Source organism: Dreissena polymorpha, chromosome 10, assembly GCF_020536995.1.
Source record: "Dreissena polymorpha isolate Duluth1 chromosome 10, UMN_Dpol_1.0, whole genome shotgun sequence".
In the NCBI taxonomy this organism is placed as follows: domain Eukaryota; kingdom Metazoa; phylum Mollusca; class Bivalvia; order Myida; family Dreissenidae; genus Dreissena; species Dreissena polymorpha.
In genome coordinates, this window is record NC_068364.1 from 9582990 (window position 1) to 9601682 (window position 18693).

Consider the following 18693-nt stretch of genomic DNA (forward strand, 5'->3'; position numbering starts at 1 on the left):
CCCGAATGTAGGGGCGCTATAGTGAGGTACTAAATCAAAGCAGTGATTCCTACATGCACGTGTTTCGTGCAGGAAGCATGCTAACAGAAATAAAAACACAGGTATGTGTAGAAGAACGGAAAAGGGATCAGTTTGGGACAATCTTTATAACAAGGCCGATTCCGAAGATGACGATTGTTTTTGCAGAATAAAATCGGTGTTATATATTGAATATATAAACTCCCAATGTCGAATATTCTACATTTTGCAGCATGATTGTTTAATTAATTCATTCATTAAGTTGTATACATATAACTGAATCGTCTTCTTTGTAATAAAACCTGAAGACAATTGCGAAGCGCTTACGCTGCAAAAGAATACCATATTATGGTATAACAATTATTGCACGAATGCCGTGCGGACATGAGCTGCATTCGCGTATGTGTATTTGGAAGTGTATGATTTGCATCTGCGCTTAAAGCTGCATACTAGACCACCAAAAAATCTCATATGTGTCTGGTGGAGAATCGTGTATACCAATCCAGTGCTGAAGCTATGCTTTGAAAAGGACAAGGTGCTTGTTGGTGTAAGGCCACTGTAGCCCGCGCGGCCTTGTTTTCCCTTTGGCAGACATACAGCACTGTAATGTGTATATGTTATTATTGATGTCACGTGTATTTTAATACAAACATTATTGTTCTACTTAATAAAACCAGTTTCAGTGTAAAAAATAAAAAAAATATTGAAACTTCAAATAAATTTTTCTTCATAATAATTTGACCAGATAAAAAAAGATTGGAAACTTGAGGCGCCGTGGGTTTCCCCTCTTCTGTTAAAGTTAAGCTGAAACTTATAAACCACTGTGCTTCGCGGACGGTCCTATGAAATGCATTAAGCGAAAAATAGTCAAACAGTTTGCCCGTGCATCGTACATCACCTATCACCGCAATCCGATTGGTTGAGAAGACGCTCCACTGTCTCGTGCCACAAGAGAGCCCCCCCCCCCCCTCCCGTATATGGGTATCCTTTGCGATAAAGATTAGGTAAAGGGTATCACAGATCTCAAAAGAAAAAAATACGTAATCCTTTCAATAACGATCGGGTCTGCAGTAATGATTATGCAGGATAGAGTTACTGGCAGCCATGCTAACTCCCATTTTGTAGGAAAATATTGCGTAATATATGGTAAGCTTGTCTATGTGAACATGCAATAACGATGTTATTTATGTACAATGATCCAAAACAACGCATGTTTACAGCTCGTGTATATTGGTCACGTTTTGTAATAAAACAAACTCATGGTTTAATAAATGAAAAGCTTCACGAGAATAAATAAAAGCATCATTATGTATAGTGCCAAATGTTCGTGAATAATATTGTGCCAAATTAAACGCATTAATGTATTGTCGATCAGAGCTCTCATTGGATGGCAAAAAATACACTTCGAAGGGCCTCACAATGTTATTTTCATAAGCGTCCGCGCGGGTCGTACAAAAGGAAGCGTTCCGAATTATTTGCGCGGGAGTTGCTTCAAAATAACGTGCAAGTCATGGAGACACCAGCAGAAAGTGCAACGGTCGAAGCCCCGGAGGTGGGAGCGGCTGCGAAAAAGGCACCTCGACCCAAACCCACGCATCCTACCTACATAGAAATGGCCAAAGACGCTATAGCAACTCTCGCTGAGCCAAAAGGCGCCACAGTCCCGGCCATTGTGAGTTTTATTTGCGGGAAACACAAGCTCGATGTCGAAGTGGTGAAACAGCATCTAAAGCCCGCCTTGGCCAAGGGAATTACAGAAGGCGTGTTCGTGCGTCCGAAGTCGTCCGCGGATTCCAAGGGTTTTACTGGACGCTTCAAGCTGGATAAAGCCAAGGCTGCGGAGGAAATAAAAGCCAAGAAAAAGAAAGAAAAAGAAGCGCAAGCAAAGGTGAGTGATTTTTATGTTAATCAAAGGAGTCTCTCTTGCTAACTTTGTTTCAATGTAGTTTAAACCATGTATGTGAGCATGCTTGTATTGAAAACAACGGGTTTTCTGACACAAGAAGTTTACAGGATGTTTTCTGGCTAGATTTAGTACTTTTGGTCTAAAAAGAAGAAACAGAACTAACAGAGAAAACCTTTTTATCCCCACGTTTTTCGGAGAAAAAGTGGGGATATTGTATTGATGTGCGTCTGTCCGTCCAGTGTTTTTTTTCACCGATAAGGGAATGGTGGCAGGGCAAGTACAAAGGGGAAAAACGCGTCGTTTTTTAGGAAAAGGGGAAAATTAAGAAGTCATTCTTTTATATGTAATGATATTTATTATATGAATACACATGCATGTATGAATGTAATATTCACAGCTGAATGTCTCTGTTCTTTTTCTTAAATATATCCTCGAGTGACCTTTTTTGACGCATGTAAGCAATTAAATAAAATAAGTTTTTATAACATCTTCAACTTTCATTAACCTACAATGCTTTTCTTTTTTGAATGCCTTCTTATGTCGTTTGAAACAAAAAGTTGACATAAGTCACCCAAAAAACACCACCAGATTAAAAGTTTGCTACACTATGGAAGCGGCCATGTTTTCTGAGAGTGACCTGAAGTGACGCATTTGAATGGATGCCTTGTTAACTTACCGGTACCTAACCATGCAGACTGAACTTGTACACTGGTACCTAAAATATGTAAAACACATCAAGTTCAAAATTTATTGTAACATTCAATACTAACAACAGTGTTGATTAAATAACACTGCAATATGAAAGTGCTCATTCCTCGGTGGCACAGTGGGGACAAAGAAACTTCTCACCCCTTCTAACAACCCTCACTTGAGTGCAAAATATCAGATGGACCCAATGTTCACATTTGTCACATTGCACCCACTTGACAAACACAACAGATGCACTGTTGTGTACTTCAACAGGTGTGAACAGGTTACACATGCAGCAAACATCAGTGTCTGAGTCATCCTGGTCACTTTGATCAACCCTTGACTGACTTGCTGATCCTGATGGTCCAGGTTGATGGTCTTGCTGGGTTGCAGATTTTTTCTGGTGCTTAGACTGCTCATGATCCCTCATTTTTTCAAGAACTGAATCTTCAGTGATTGCCCTACCACTGACTATAGTGCTGAGATACTTTCTTTTTATGGTTATGCTTTCATTTGGCTTGGGTACAGCTACTTTGCCTTTAAAGAATTCCTTAGCAGTGGTTTGAGCGTCACTCTGTGGTGCTGGCATCGCAGGGCTTGAATGTAGGACCTCTGAAGGCTTGAAGTGGGATGCATCAACTACTGATGGATTGTAGGGGTGTATGCCTGTTTTTCGGAAGGATGCTTGTAGGTTGCTAGCAGAGAGTGCCTTTGCATATGCCTGACAACCCAGATTACAAATGTTGTAGAGAGTTATACTCTTCCCACAGTTTTCTCTCATGAACTGATGGCACACAGAGTTGTAGATTCGTTCGAAAGGTCCAAAGCATCCCACATCTAACGGTTGTAGCACGTGGCTGGTGTGAGCAGGCAGTATGAACAAAATCACGTTATGTTCTCTTGCCCAGTCAATTAAGCCAAGGTTTATACGAGACTTGTGGCCATCATACAGCAGGAGAACAGGTTTGTCTGGGGAACGTTCAGATAAGTACTTCAGAAGGTGTTCTGCAATGTATTTGCGAAACATGCTGCTATTGCTCCAACCAGATTCAGACACAGTTCCATCAGCACCAATGCAACCTCCTTCCAATAATTCCGAATGCATTCTGGCCCCTGGAAAAACAAAATATGGTGGCACACTATACCCCAATGCGTTGCCACAGCCAATCACAGTGATGAGTGTTCTGGAACCAGATGTAACGGCTGGAACTTTGGTCTCCGTGGTCACTACTGATGGTGGAGTATGTGACGTGGACAGGCCCTTCTCATCTATATTGTAGACTCGCTCTGGTTTGTCCTTCAAACAATACTTCTCCAGAATAGACCCTAGTTCAGTATAATATCTGGTCACTGACGCCATGTTGATCGCCTTGGCCTGTTGTAATTCAAGACCACAAGGTTTCAAAACTTATAAGTTCCGTCCACCTTGGCATAAAGCCACGGAACCATTTCATTGATAGAGGATGGGCTTGGTCCCGTTTTTCTAGGTAAACAGCATACTCCGAGGCCATGGTCACAACTTCAGCCCGCCCATAGCCATATCCACACTCTGCCATGGTCTTGATGTGTTCCACAAGATGGGCTTCCTCCTCGTTGGAAAACGGCGGTTGAGGACCCGAATGTACACTTTCCGGATTTTCTCTGCCACACAGCCTGTGCCTCAGGGATGCTTCAGGTACCCCAAACTCTCTGGCAGTTGTTCTGATTTGGGCCCCTGTCTGTCTGATATGTACATAGGCAGCTTTCATAGAAGTGGGTGAATAACACCGGTACTTCCCTTGTGGGCCCTGGAAATAAAATAACATTTAAATTAGTTTACCACTCATCACAATATAAGTAACAATAGTAAATAATTCTGGTGGTAAATCCCCATTTAAATCCAATGAGTGTGTGTGTGCAGTGCTATTCATTAAACGCGTACACCTTACCATATGGCTAAAAATAACTGAATTGACGTAATCCATCACATGACAGTCACGTGATCTATGACTGAAACAAAAAACCCTTGCAGACGAACATTTGTCATTTTTTTCCCACGATGAATTTAGGTAAATAAAATCATGTTCCGTTGAGATGTATTTTTGCATTAGTAAAACCACTCAAAATTGCATTGAAATACATTGAATGCATCTATTCTTACCTTTGCATCTCTCACTTTCCACATGTTTTGAGCAAGCGATAGCAAGTACGTGTTTACTACGATTTATAGCAAAATGATGTCAGCGGAAGTCGCTTATGCATTAATACCGAGAAAAACAAAAACTGCGTCGAAATAGATTCGCATCATAACAGGTCACCCGATGATATATCAATGATTTGTTCAACATAAGTTTCAGTCAGTTCAGCCAGAGCTCCAGATAAGGGTCGTATTTTCGTAATAACAAATTATTTTCTAGTCCGATACGTGTTTATTTTAAAATCTTGTCGTTCCATTAAGAATTACAAAATCAAGTTACGAATATTATTTTTACGTCGGTTCGTATCGATTTTTATTGAGTTCTTTTCGCCTATAAAAGATCTTTTCGGTGCTTATATAAAATGGTTATCGGGTTTGTTTAACAAAGCGCATTTTTTCCAATAAAAGCGGCGTGTACAGTCTATCTGTAAAAAATTAATGGCGACACCCAGAGAGCGTCCTAAAAAACTGCAAAGCGTGCAAAAACACTCTTAACATATTGTATGCAAAGTGAGCCGAAGTTGAATGTTAAGAAAGACATTATAGAAAAGATCTTATACGATGTTGTATGTTCAGTTGCCGAAACAGTCAGAAAAGCTAAAAAAAACGCAACTCGACTGGTCCAAACTTAAACAAAAAAACATTGAACAAGTGGAAGGGACAAAGCCCGTGGCCAATCGTTGAAAAGAATGAAGGGGAGACCACAGGCAGCAGTATCATAAACCGCTCCCCCCCCCTGAGTTCACCCCAGGGGTTCCAGGGGGGGGGGGTGCAAATTTATGATACTGCTGCCTGTGGGGGAGACCCGTTATAACCGGGGGGGGGGGGGGGCAAATTTATGATACTGCTGCCTGTGGGGGAGACCCGTTTTAATTGTGAAATATGTAAAAATTCATCGAAGGCATGCAATTTAAGCACAGTTTGGGCATATGAAGGTATTTGAAAAATAAAATTGTATAATATTGAATAGACACTGTTGAACTAGTTTAAATTAAGTTGCTAGTATGTTTATTTTGATTCTTTTCATGAAAATAACCATTATAATATTATTTATTTTTAGGTCATTAAGAAAAGTTAAGAATTCTTTTCCAAAACTAAGTACTAACGTTCAGAATAAAATTTCAGAGTTATGAATTATTTTTGAAAATCTGGTAGTAACTTTAACCCTTTCAGTGCGGGAACCGAGTTTTGAAGGCCTTTGCAAACAGTTTGGATCCAGATGAGACGCCACAGAACGTGGCGTCTCATCAGGATCCAAACGGTTTGCTATTCTGATAGTATTCTTTAAAAAAAAAATCGAAGAAAATGCTAATTTTAGAAATTCAGCAGACGACATTTTAGCAGAAGACAAATTTCCCAGCATTCAAAGGGTTAAGACTTTCACAAAACCTTATCTGGAGCTCTGGTTCAGCCGTCCTGCACAGTATCAGTTTTCCAAGCCAATTAGTCTAATTGGGATTTTTTTAATCAATAAAATGGCAAATGTGAGCATTTTTTATCAATAACATGGGCCAAATTGGAATGTTTTTATCAACAAATATTGACACAATATTGATACATCAGGCCCTATCTTGGCCATTTTGGAAAACAAATTCAATTACTGATTTGAGAAAACCTAATTTATTATAACTCTTTATAATAATAAAAAAATCATATAAATAATAGTTATACACCTTGTTAGATGTTTATAAAATGAATATGAGATATATCTATCTTGAGGCCAGGGACTACCCTACGGGCGACTATGAGCGATAATTTCGCTTTTACGCCCGTGATCTCGCCCTACGAGCCCAGAAAAGCGAAGATAAAGTCGCCCGATTTTTTCTGTAAACAAGACCGGAAAAGCAAAAATCAAGCCGCCCGATTATTTTTGCTAAGGCGTTGTACCGCCCGCAGGCAAAAAGCAAGTTTATTGTTTGTTGTTTATCTCACGGTGACACAATTTACCCCCCGCACGGAACGTTAATTGACCGTGACAAAGCAGTCCCCTTAATATTGGTTGCTATAACAACACACTCGTGCCTCTTCGCGCGTGCCGCAAGTTGTCTACTGATTACGTGATAATTGATTGGCCATCCGATAATTGCAGGTTTTGGGCAGACAGCACGGTTAAAGAAAGTCGGCATAAATAATTCAAGAAAAACAAACTTGACCAAAGGTCTATATATTGCGTAGATCCACTATAAAGTCCAGCGAGTTTTGTCAGTTTGTTATCCACCGAAAATTACGAGTAACACCCATCTTATATAAACTGGAATCACAGTTCATTTTTTATACTATAAGTCATAATACTACACATAAATATTGAAGAAGCACATTTCCTCGATTAGATATAAATTTTCCGAGTAGAATTAAATTGCTATGTCATGACCATCAACATTGCAAATGGCGGACGAATTGTAACATTACACCCGCGTTCAATTCAAAGCTTTTAAAGCAAGGTGTTGCAAAAATATCAAACAACTACACGGGGGAATTAGTGGGAATTGAAATAGGATTAAACTTTGTGGATGATTTACAGGACATTACAAACAGGAAAATAATTATCTTCACAGATTGCCAGGCAGCAATAACAACGGCTTTTGCATGTGAAATTCCAACAAGAAACATTGAAATTATACTACATGTAAATATCAAACTAAAACTAAAAAACATTGAAGCACGAGGTAATACTGTTGAAGTACACTGGATACCAGGCCATAAAAATATTCAAGGCAATGAATTAGCAGATCAACAAGCTAAACTAGCAGCAACAGAAATTATGACTTCAAAAACAGACGATCAGTGTTATGAAAAGAAAGATGCAAAAGGAGTAATAAATTTAATGAAAATAAAATCAATACAAAAATGGGAAGTTCAATATCTGAATTCAGAAAAAACAACAAAAATCCAAGAGTGCATCCCAAAGCCAGATTCCAGAGCTTGCGTTGGAGAAAAAAATAGAAAAATATTCAATGTAGTCAACCAATTACTAAGTGGACATACTCGCTTAAAGGCTCACTGGTCCAAGATTACAAACAGCGAAGATGTGGAGTGTGAAGCATGTAGAACACCAGAAACTATAAAACACTTCATATTTGACTGTTCAAAATACTCACAAGAAAGATCAAGTCTTCAATACAGAACTGAAGAAATATTACATAGAAATAATATATCATGTTCTGATATTACACTGGCAACTTTAGTTGGAGAGATACCGGACATTACTTTACATGCAATTAAAGAAGAACTGTTCAATTCATTTGGCAAATTCATCATGGAAACAAACAGACTGTAGATGTAAATGACATAAAATGTTAAAAAGTATCAAGTGAAAATGCAACAAGAGAAATTTTTGTACATAGATGAAAACGACTTCAACAGTCGTCAAAGCACAACGAGACCATAGGCGACAACGACGCCATAATTAGATTCAACAACAACAACAAAGCTGGCGATTCACATTACAAGTAATGGTGATTCAATAATGGAGAAAGCATTTACTGGATTTAACAAACATTTCATAAGGTTTGTTAAACCAGATAGCAACAAGGAAAATTTTGATTATTAAAGTAAACAGGTAAGGCATTCTTAAGTGAACATATTTCAGACATGTAAAGTATTCGGATAAACAATAATAGATATACATGTACATGTACTAGATGTTCCATGCATTAAGATTGTGTTTTGTTACAAAAGCAGTCATAGGGATGATGATACATATGTGATGAAAAGGTGCTACCGGTACAAATTATTAAATACTTAAATGTGTTAAATGACTTAAATGTGTTATGATGAAGATTTTAGTGAGAATTTATTGTTTTTACAAATAAACATAGTATAATGATAGAAATAATAAAAGTTGTAAAATAAACACGCTGTGTTTTTGATAATGTTTGCACAAACATCTCCCTGATTTTCCAAACCTTCTCCCTGTTTCAGAACAAAGGAGAAGTCACTTCTCCCTATTTTTAAGGCCTAGGGTAGTCCCTGGAGGCAGTTGTTTCTAAAAAAAACAATTTTTTTGTTTTTTTTTTGTTTCTTTTTGTTTGTACTTTTTGAGGGGAATTAAAAAAAAAATGGGGGAAAATATATACAATTTTTGGAGGGGAATCGGCCCCGAAATTGCCATAAAAAACACTGCCGTCCGTCCGTCCATCCTGGCCACCTGCTCCTCCTACACTATTAGCACTAGAACTTTGAAACTAACATACATTATATCTATGAGCATATGTGCGACGGTGACAGTGACAGAATTTTTATCTGACCCCTGGGTCAAAAGTTATGGGGGTTGGAGCGGGGCCAGGTCAAAGATTTTCACTAATTTTTTAATGTTATTTTACATTAACTTCTTCATTTCTGCACTGATTTACTTCAAATTGATACTGAGCCTCTCTTTTGACAATACGGTCTGTCTCAACTATGCATGGCCCCATAACCAACCTGGGGGCGCCCCGGCCACATAGGCCACGCCCACCCAAAATTGCCTTTTACTATAATTTCTTCGTTTCTACACCGATTAACTTCAAATTGATACTGAACCTCTCTTTATGACAATACGGTCAATCTTAGCTATGCATGGCCCCATTACCAACCCTAGGGCATCCCGCCCACATAGGCCACGCCCACCCAAAATTGCCATTTACTATAATTTCTTCATTACTACACAGATTCACTTTAAATTGATACTGAACCTCTTATGACAATACGGTCAATCTCGGCTATGCATGGCCCCATTACCAACCCTAGGGCATCCCGCCCACATAGGCCACGCCCACCCAAAATTGCCATTTACTATAATTTCTTCATTTCTACACAGATTCACTTCAAATTGATACTGAACCTATTTTAGGACAATACAGTCAATCTCAACTATGCATGGCCCCATTACCAACCCTAGGGCATCCCGCCCACATAGGCCACGCCCACCCAAAATTGCCATTTGCTATAATTTCTTCATTTCTACACCGATTCACTTCAAATTGATACTGAACTTCTCTTATGACAATACGGTAAATCTCAGCTATGCATGGCCCCATTACCAACAGTGGGGCGCCCCCCCCCCCCCACATAGGCCACGCCCACCCAAAATTGCCTTTCACTATAATTCATTTCTACAACAATTCACTTCAAATTGATACTGAACATCTCTTTATGACAATACGGTCAATCTCAACTATGTAAGGCCCCATTACCAACCCTGGTGCGCCCCACCCATAATAGGCCACACCCACCCAAAATTGTCTTTTACTATAATTTCTTCATTTTTACACCGATTCACTTCTAATTGATACTGAACTTCTCTTATGACAATACGGTCAATCTCAACTATGGATGGCGCCATTACCAACCCTGGGGCACCCCGCCTATAATAGGCCACACCCACATAGGCCACGCCCACCCAAAATTGCCTTTTACTATAATTTCTTCATTTGTACACGGATTCACTTCAAATTGATACTGAACCTCTCTTATGACAATACAGTTAATCTCAACTATGCATGGCCCCATCCTGCCCACATAGGCCATGCCCACCCAAAATTGCCTTTTACTATAATATCTTCATTTCTTCATCGATTCACTTCAAATTGATACTGAACCTCTTTTATGACAATACAGTCAATCTCAACTATGCATGGCGCCATAACCAACCCTGGGGTGCCACGCCCACCCAAAATTGCCTTTTACTATAATTTCATCATTTCTACACCGATTTACTTCAAATTGATACTGAACTTTTCTTATGACAATACGGTCAATCTCAACTTTGCATGGACCCATTACGTACCATGGGGCGCCCCTGGGTCAAACATGCGGCGTGGGGATACGCGTCGGCCTCTGCCGCGCCATTTCTTGTTGACACATGATTTAAGTTCCAAGCTACTGATGTTTGTCACTCAAATATATTCTGTAAAATAAACTTCATGAGAAAAATGTTTTCATAAATTAAACCTCAAAAACATGGCCTGATTGCATAAATATAAAGTAAACAACTTACCAAGATGTCAGTTTTTTTGTAAGTGCATTTAGTTCTTTTAGGGAAAAACATGTTTTGAAGTTTTGCTGCTCCTGAAAGGAGATTTTATATTTAAAAGACAAATGTCTTGAACTCTCTGTTCTTACCCATAAAATGATAAACACTGTTTTGTAATGTTGATGCTTTATACAAGACATCTTGGCAGCCATTATTTGGGTGACATAGCCAATAGATTTTGTACAGAACACTTATTTTATTGCACATTTTAACCAGGTTTTCCGAAGGAAAAAACTGGTTATTAGATTGGCGAATGTCGGCGGGCTGATGGGCTGGCAGGCGTGCGGAACAAGCTTGTCCGGGCCATAACTTTGTCGTATATTGTGAGATATTAAAATCATTTGGCACATTTGTTCACCATCATAAGATGGTGTGTTGCGTGAAAGAATTACGTCAATATCTCCAAGGTCAAGGTCGCCACAACTAAAAATAGATTGATTGTGAAACAAGGGGGGTAACTTTGAACCTCGGTAACAATGCACATTTTCAGTTGGTCTCCCTTTATCATACTTTTTTAGCTAATCTATTTTTTGAAAAAAAATTATGAGCTATTGTCATCACCTTGGCGTCGGCGTCGGCGTCCTGTTAAGTTTTGCGTTTAGGTACACTTTTCTCAGAAAGTATCAATGCTATTGCATTCAAACTTGGTACACTTACTTACTATCATGAGGGGACTGGGCAGGCAAAGTTAGATAACTCTGGCGTGCATTTTGACTGAATTATGTGCACTTTTTATACTTAGAAAATTGAAAATTTTGGTTCAGTTTTGCGTTTAGGTCCCCTTTTTTCAGAAAGTATCAATGCCATTGCATTCAAACTTGGTACACTTACTCACTATCATGAGGGGACTGGGCAGGCAAAGTTAGATAACTCTGGCTGGCATTTTGACAGAATTATGTGCCCTTTTTAACCAGGTTTTCCGAAGTGCTCTTGTGCGGTGCTCTTGTTTCAAATTGAAATCAAGGTTGCCACGAGTAGAAATAGATTGAATCTTACACAAGGGGGGTAACCATGCATATTTTGAATTGTCTCCCTTTATCATACTTTTTATGCCCCCCTTTGAAGAAGAGGGGGTATATCGTTTTGCACATGTCGGTCGGTCGGTCGGTCCGTCCACCGAATGGTTTCCGGATGATAACTCAAGAACGCTTACGCCTAGGATCATGAAACTTCATAGGTACATTGATCATGACTCGCAAATGACCACTATTGATTTTCAGGTCACTAGGTCAAAGGTCAAGGTCACGGTGACTGGAACCAGTAAAATGGTTTCCGGCTGATAACTCAAGAACGCTTACGCCTAGGATCATGAAACTTCATAGGTACATGACTCGCAGATGACCCCTATTGATTTTCAGGTCACTAGGTCAAAGGTCAAGGTCACAGTGACAAAAAACGTATTCACACAATAGCTGCCACAACAACTGACAGCTCATATGGGGGGCATGCATGTTTTACAAACAGCCCTTGTTTTAAATTGAAAACCTGGTTTTGTGACAATTTTGTCCCTTGTTAGTTTATACCATACGAGATTAGTCTCATTAGGGGATTTTTTAAGTTCTGGGTGCAATTTTATTGTTTCAAAAATTATGTGAAAATTAATAATTTATGTGTAGGAGAAAAAGAAAGAATCGGGAACAAAGACAACAGCCGTGAAAAAGAAACCGCTTGTCAAAAAAACACTTGCCAAGAAGTCGCCCAACAAGGTGGTTGCAAAGAAACCAACAACAAAGAAGGTTGGCACAAAACCACCAAAACCGAAGACTACAACATCAAAACCCAATACCAAGGCATCAAAACCAACGGCTGAGAAAAAACCAAAAGCAGCAAAGGTACTTTTTGTATGTATGATTATTTGCTTGTTGTTTGAAGAGCATGCGATACATCTGTTTCAATTAATGTCTTCAAGAACCTGACGTGCAATTTCTTAAAGTGTGTATTCAGGCCTTTTTGTATTGTTCTAACGGGTCAGAATATCTGAAGCCCTCCTAAACCAAAATTTGGGTTTATGTTTCCTTAATCTACAATTATCCAAAAACTGCAAATCATTGTAAAAAGTGAGGAAATACTTAATCGGCTACAGTGTTTTTATTTTGTAAAGTTTGAACTGAAATTTTGGCCCCATTGATTCCCTAATCTTGAAAAGTATATATTTTTTCCAAAAGACTTTCTAAAAATCCTTTTTTAGGACCATTGATTATTCTCAATTTTATAATAATTTTCAGCAAAAACATCACTAGTTAATTTCCTAATTTTAGTTCAAACAACATGATTTTTCTTAATCCAAAGGTCCCCTGCCCCCTAAACAAAATGTGGAGAAAAAAACTTTTAGCTTAAAGTGTTGTTTTATAAATGATTTAATAGTCCAATGAATAAATACTATGTAAAGTCACTATGAATTAAATTTATTATGCATGGTTTTTATTTTGCACTCGTTTTGACGATTTTTCAAAACATACAATTTCCCAAAAAGGTCTGATATTTTATATTACAATTCAATTTCCAAGTGACTTGTTCACAGATTTAAAAAATGATTTAAAAAAAGTTCATGGTGAGCTTTTGTCCATTATGAGTAAACCCCCGGTAGGGTGGCATATAGTAGTTGAACTGTCCGTCAGTCTGTGCGTCTGTCCAAAAACTTTAACATTGCCCATAACTTTTGCAATGTTGAAGATAGCAACTTGATATTTGGCATGCATGTTTATCTCATAAAGCTGCACATTTTGAATGGTGAAAGGTCAAGGTCATCCTTCAAGATCAAAGTAAAAAAATACAATCCAAGTAAGTAATATGCTTTAAAAGGGAAATAATTTCTAAACCTGCCAAATGATCTATTGAAATTTGATTTCAAAGCGGCGCAATAGGGGGCATTGTGTTTCTGACGAACACATCTCTTGTTCTGTAACTACATCTAAACCACCGTGTGAATTAAAAAAACAACAACAACAAAACACAGTTCCAGTCAACTGTTAATTTACTTAAAATAGATTTGAAAAAAATGTTGACTAAAAAAATATCTAAATGGCAGAGTCAGGTGATATTTGGTGTGTCCAAATGATGCCCCAGGGTCAGAAATGGTCATGCCCTATGAAAACTAGTACATGATATAACATTGAAATTCTTCTCTTAAATGACAATGAGCAATATTTTACCTGTAATATCCTATAGTGGTTCTCTACCAAGCTTGTTCAAATCTTGCCAATTGAGTTTAAAATTGGCCCCGTCCTTGGGAATAATTTGTTTTGCTTTTATGTGTATGATGAAAAATCCTGAACCCATATGGTCAAGCTGTTTGATATTGCTATACATGTATGCCTTTTGATTTTTGTTTGATGCAACTTTTCAAGGCTATATCACAGAATACTATACAAGATTTCAACATGAAACTCCATGGTTGAAAAGATATCAATGAGAAGAACCAGAAGGTTACACTGTCTATAATATGAGGTATTGACCTTTGTTAGGATTCTACCATACATCAAGGGAAATGCACCGATCCATCAACATTTTTATGCCCCCGGTAGGAGGGCATATAGTGATCGGACTGTCCGTCCGTCTGTCCGTCTTTCCGTCACACTTTGCGTTTAGGTTTCGAAAAATGCTGATAACTTCTATGTCCCTTGAGATGTAACCTTCATATTTGGTATGCATGTGTATATGGACAAGGCCTTGTTTGAGCGTTAAGGTTTCGAAATCTGTGTTGAGGTTTCAAAAAATGCTTATAATTTCTATGTCCCTTGAGATATAACCTTCATATTTGGTATGCATGTGTATATGGACAAGGCCTTTCCATATGCACACAAATTTTGACCCCTGTGACCTTGACGTTGAACTTAGGGTCAGCGTTTAGGTTTCAAAATCGGTGTTTAGGTTTCAAAAAATGCTCATCACTTCTATGTTCCTTGAGATATAACCTTCATACAATGTATTTGGTATGCATGTGTATATGGACAAGGCCTTTCCATAAGCACAAACATTTTGACCCCTGTGACCTTGAACTTAGGGTCCGTTTTTAGGTTTCGAAATCTGCGTTTAGGTTTTGAAAACAGCTCATAACTTCTATCAAGCGTTTATAGGGGGCATAAGTCATCCTATGGTGACAGCTCTTGTTTTTGGCGTATAATGAAAAACTTTAAAAAAAATCCTGAACACACAAGGTCAAGCAGTTTGGTTTGGTATTGCTATACATGTATGCCCTTTGTTTTTATGCCCCCGACATGGTGGCATGTAGCAGCTGAACTGTCAGTCCATCTGTCTGTCTGTCTTTCAGTCCGTGTGTCCATCCGAAAACTTTAACATTGGCCATAACTTTTGCAATATTGAAGATTGCAACTTGATATTTGGCATGCATGTGTATCTCATGAAGCTGCACATTTCGAGTGGTGAAAGGTCAAGGTCATCCTTCAAGGTCAAAAGTAAAAAAAAACAATCCAAAGGAAGTAATAAGCTTTAAAAGGGAGATAATTTTTAAACCTACCAAATGATATATTGAAATTTGATTTCAAAGCGGAGCTATAGGGGGCATTGTGTTTCTGACAAACACATCTCTTGTTTTGTATGATCCATAAACAATCTTTTTTGGCGGAGGACATCAATTCAACCGTTTTGCTGGTCCTTAATTAAATATTAAGTATCATGACCTGTTTGTTCATGTAAACATGGAATTATAGGGGTATTGGTGATTTATCTACAGTGATTTGTTCTACTAGTATATTTGTTCATCTGAACATGGGTTAATTTTTGGCTCATGGTAAGCTTTTGTGATCTTTTTTCAGTTGTTCGTTGTGGTTTGTGGCCATTTATCTTGTGAACATTGTCCAATTTTCATGAAACATGCTCAGAACATTTCCCCCCTTGATATCTTTTTAGACTTTGAAATGGGTCACATTAGGTCAAAAGTTAGGTCACTAGGTCAAATTAAAGGAAAAGATTATTAACTCCAGACCTGAATTTGTTTGTTATATATGAGTTTTTATCTCTATGGAACTTACATTTTTGGAACTTTGTCAGAACATTTGCTTCAATTATACCTCTGCTGTGTTTAAAAATTGTTTCAGTCTATTGAAAAACTTTTCAGTTAGGTGATAGGCATTTTAAGCTAACCTGATTGCTCAGGTGAGCTTTTGTGACCGGTCTTTGTCCGTCGTATGTCCGTCCTTCCGTAAACATTTACTCTTAGGCCACATTTCTTGTCCCATCTTCATGAAACTTGGTCAGAAGCTCTGTCCCAATGAAATCTCAGCCGAGTTCCAAACTGGGTTGTGCCGGGTCATAAACTAGGTCACTAGTTCAAAAAAAAATACAACCTTGTAAACACTGTAGAAGTCACATTTCATGTCCAATCTTCATAAAACTTTGTCAAAATGTTTGTCTTAATGATATCTTGGTTTAGTTCAAAAGTGGTTCCGATCCATTGAAAAACATGGCCGCCAGTGGGCCGGGCAGTTTTCCTTATTTGGCTATAGAGAAACCTTGTAAACATTCTAGAAGTCACAATTTTTGCCCAATCATCATGAAAGTTGGTCAAAACATTGGTTCAATTGATGTCTCAGACGAGTTCGAAAATGGTCGAGATCGGTTAAAAAAATGGCCGCCAGTGGGCGGGGCATTTTTTTCTATATGTATATAGTGGCAGTTTTCCCTAATTGGCTATAGAGAAACCTTGTAAACACTCTTGAAGTCACAATTGTTGCCCAATCATCATGAAAGTTAGTCAAAACATTGGTTTTATTGATATCTTGGACGAGTTTGAAAATGGTCGGGATCGGTGGAAAAACATGGCCGCCAGTGGGCGGGGCATTTTTCTCTATATGTATATAGTGAAAACATGTGAACACAGTAAAAGTCACATTTTTGGCCCAATTTTTATGAAATTTGGTCAGAACATTTGTTTCCTTGATACAAGAGTTGAGTTCAAAAATGGTTCCGGTAAGTTGAATAACATGGCTGCTGGGAGGGGGGCAGTTTTCTCATTATGCCCTCCCCCCCTTTCATAGAAGAGGTGTTATATTGTTTTGCTCATGTCGGTCCGTCCGTCCACCAGATGGTTTCCGGATGATAACTCAAAAGTGCTTATGCCAAGGATCATGAAACTTCATAGGTACATTGATCATGACTCGCAGATGACCCCTATTGATTTTCAGGTCACTAGGTCAAAAGTAAAGGTCACCATGCCCCGAAATAGTAAACTGGTTTCCAGATGATAACTCAAGAACGCTTATGCCTAGGATCATGAAATTTCCTAGATACATTGATATTGACTCGCAGATGACCCCTATAGATTTTCAGGTCACTAGGTCAAAGGTCAAGGTCACGGTGACCCAAAGCAGTAAAATGGTTTCCGGATGATAACTCAAGAACGCTTATGCCTAGGATCATGAAACTTCATAGGTACATTGATCATGACTCGCAGATAACCCCTATTGATTTTCAGGTCACTAGGTTAAAGGTCAAGGTTACGGTGACCTGAAATAGTAAAATGGTTTCTGGATGATAACTCAAGAACCCTTATGCCTTTGTTCATGAAACTTAATGGGTATATTGATCATGACTCGCAGATGACCTCTTTTGATTATCAGGTCACTAGGTCAAAGGTCACAGTGCCAAAAAACATATTCACACAATGGCTGTCAAGGTCACGGTGATTCAACTTAGAAAAATTGTTTCCGGATGATAACTCAAGAATCTTACGCCTAGATCATGAAACTTCATAGGTACATTGATCATGACTCGCAGATGAAATAATGATGAAACTTGACCAGGATGTTTGTCTGGACAATATCTAGGTCAAGTTTGACATTTGGTAAAGATTGAATGAACCGACTCCTCTCAGGTGAGCGAACTAGGGTTATCCTGGCCCTCTTGTTTTAAATATGGCCAGAGTAAGACCTTGTTAACATTCTAGAAGTCACATGTTGGCTCAGTTATCATGAAACTAGCTTCGATTTGTTTGAATATATGTCAAACCAATTTGGAAAAAAAGTCATCTTTTGTCTGGTCTTAATGAAACTTGTTAGAACATCTATTATTATGATATTAGAGTTAAAAAATTAGACCAAGTTTGTTTAGAAAAATGGCAGCAATGGTGCTGGACATTATTCCTAATATTGTTATTGTGAAATTTTAAAACCCTAAGTTCACATTCTTAGACCAATCGTCATTCATTTTTTCACAAAATTAGTTTTTATAAAATCTCAGAAGAGTATTTAAAGATTTTGAAAATATTACAAACGTTGCTTACTACAGTTCAGTTTCTTCAGGTCTCAGGTGAGTGACTTGGGGCCTTTGGTCTTATTTAAACTTTGTAACTACAAAGCAGTAATACAACATTGATAACTATATTCTAAATTCTTTCAGGCTACACTGAAGACGCCAAAGAAAACCCCAAGCAAACTGAAGACTTCATCTTCTGCAAAAAAGAACTCTGCATCGAAGAAAAAGTGAACTCTCTGCTTGGGTTTGCATAGGGCGTGGTCTTTGAGAAAAATATGACTTGAATATTGTGCTTTTTGTTTTAGGTGCTGAAACTTGTAGTGTCTTTTTGTACATGTGACATTGTATGAATTTGTGTCATCAAATATTTTTTTGGTAATTATTGATATAACTTTCCTGTCTTTATTTTCATCAAATTTGTCATACATTTACCTATTTTCATTTACCTTTTGTTTGTTCCAATATGATTTTCTTCATTTCAATCACTTGTGTATCACATTGTATATTTCTCTGTACAGTTCCTTGAAGTTCATAACTTTGTATAAAATAGCAAATTTTTATTGTCACTTATTTGTCATTTTATATTCAGTATTCCTTTTTCATACTTGTGTAAAAACATTACCACACTCCACTTGGCCTGTAAAGTGATTTTATCAATAAAATGTTTGTTTTTATATT

The 18693-nt window shown here is 38.1% G+C and overlaps 1 protein-coding gene across 2 annotated transcripts; it reads left to right on the top strand.

The window, feature by feature from the left end:
- The first annotated feature begins 1486 nt into the window (after nt 1–1486).
- On the top strand, nt 1487–18484 carry LOC127848320 (histone H1, orphon-like). 2 transcript variants are annotated; one of them, XM_052380706.1, is made up of 3 exons: nt 1487–1906; nt 12420–12644; nt 18160–18484. In XM_052380706.1, the coding sequence occupies exons 1-3, from the start codon at nt 1529–1531 to the stop codon at nt 18244–18246; spliced, it is 690 nt and encodes a 229-aa protein (XP_052236666.1). In that variant the 5' UTR covers nt 1487–1528; the 3' UTR covers nt 18247–18484. The 2 variants fall into 2 exon arrangements, with proteins under 2 accessions (XP_052236666.1, XP_052236667.1); XM_052380707.1 differs by having other exon boundaries at nt 12420–12635.
- Nucleotides 18485–18693: the final 209 nt, after the last annotated feature.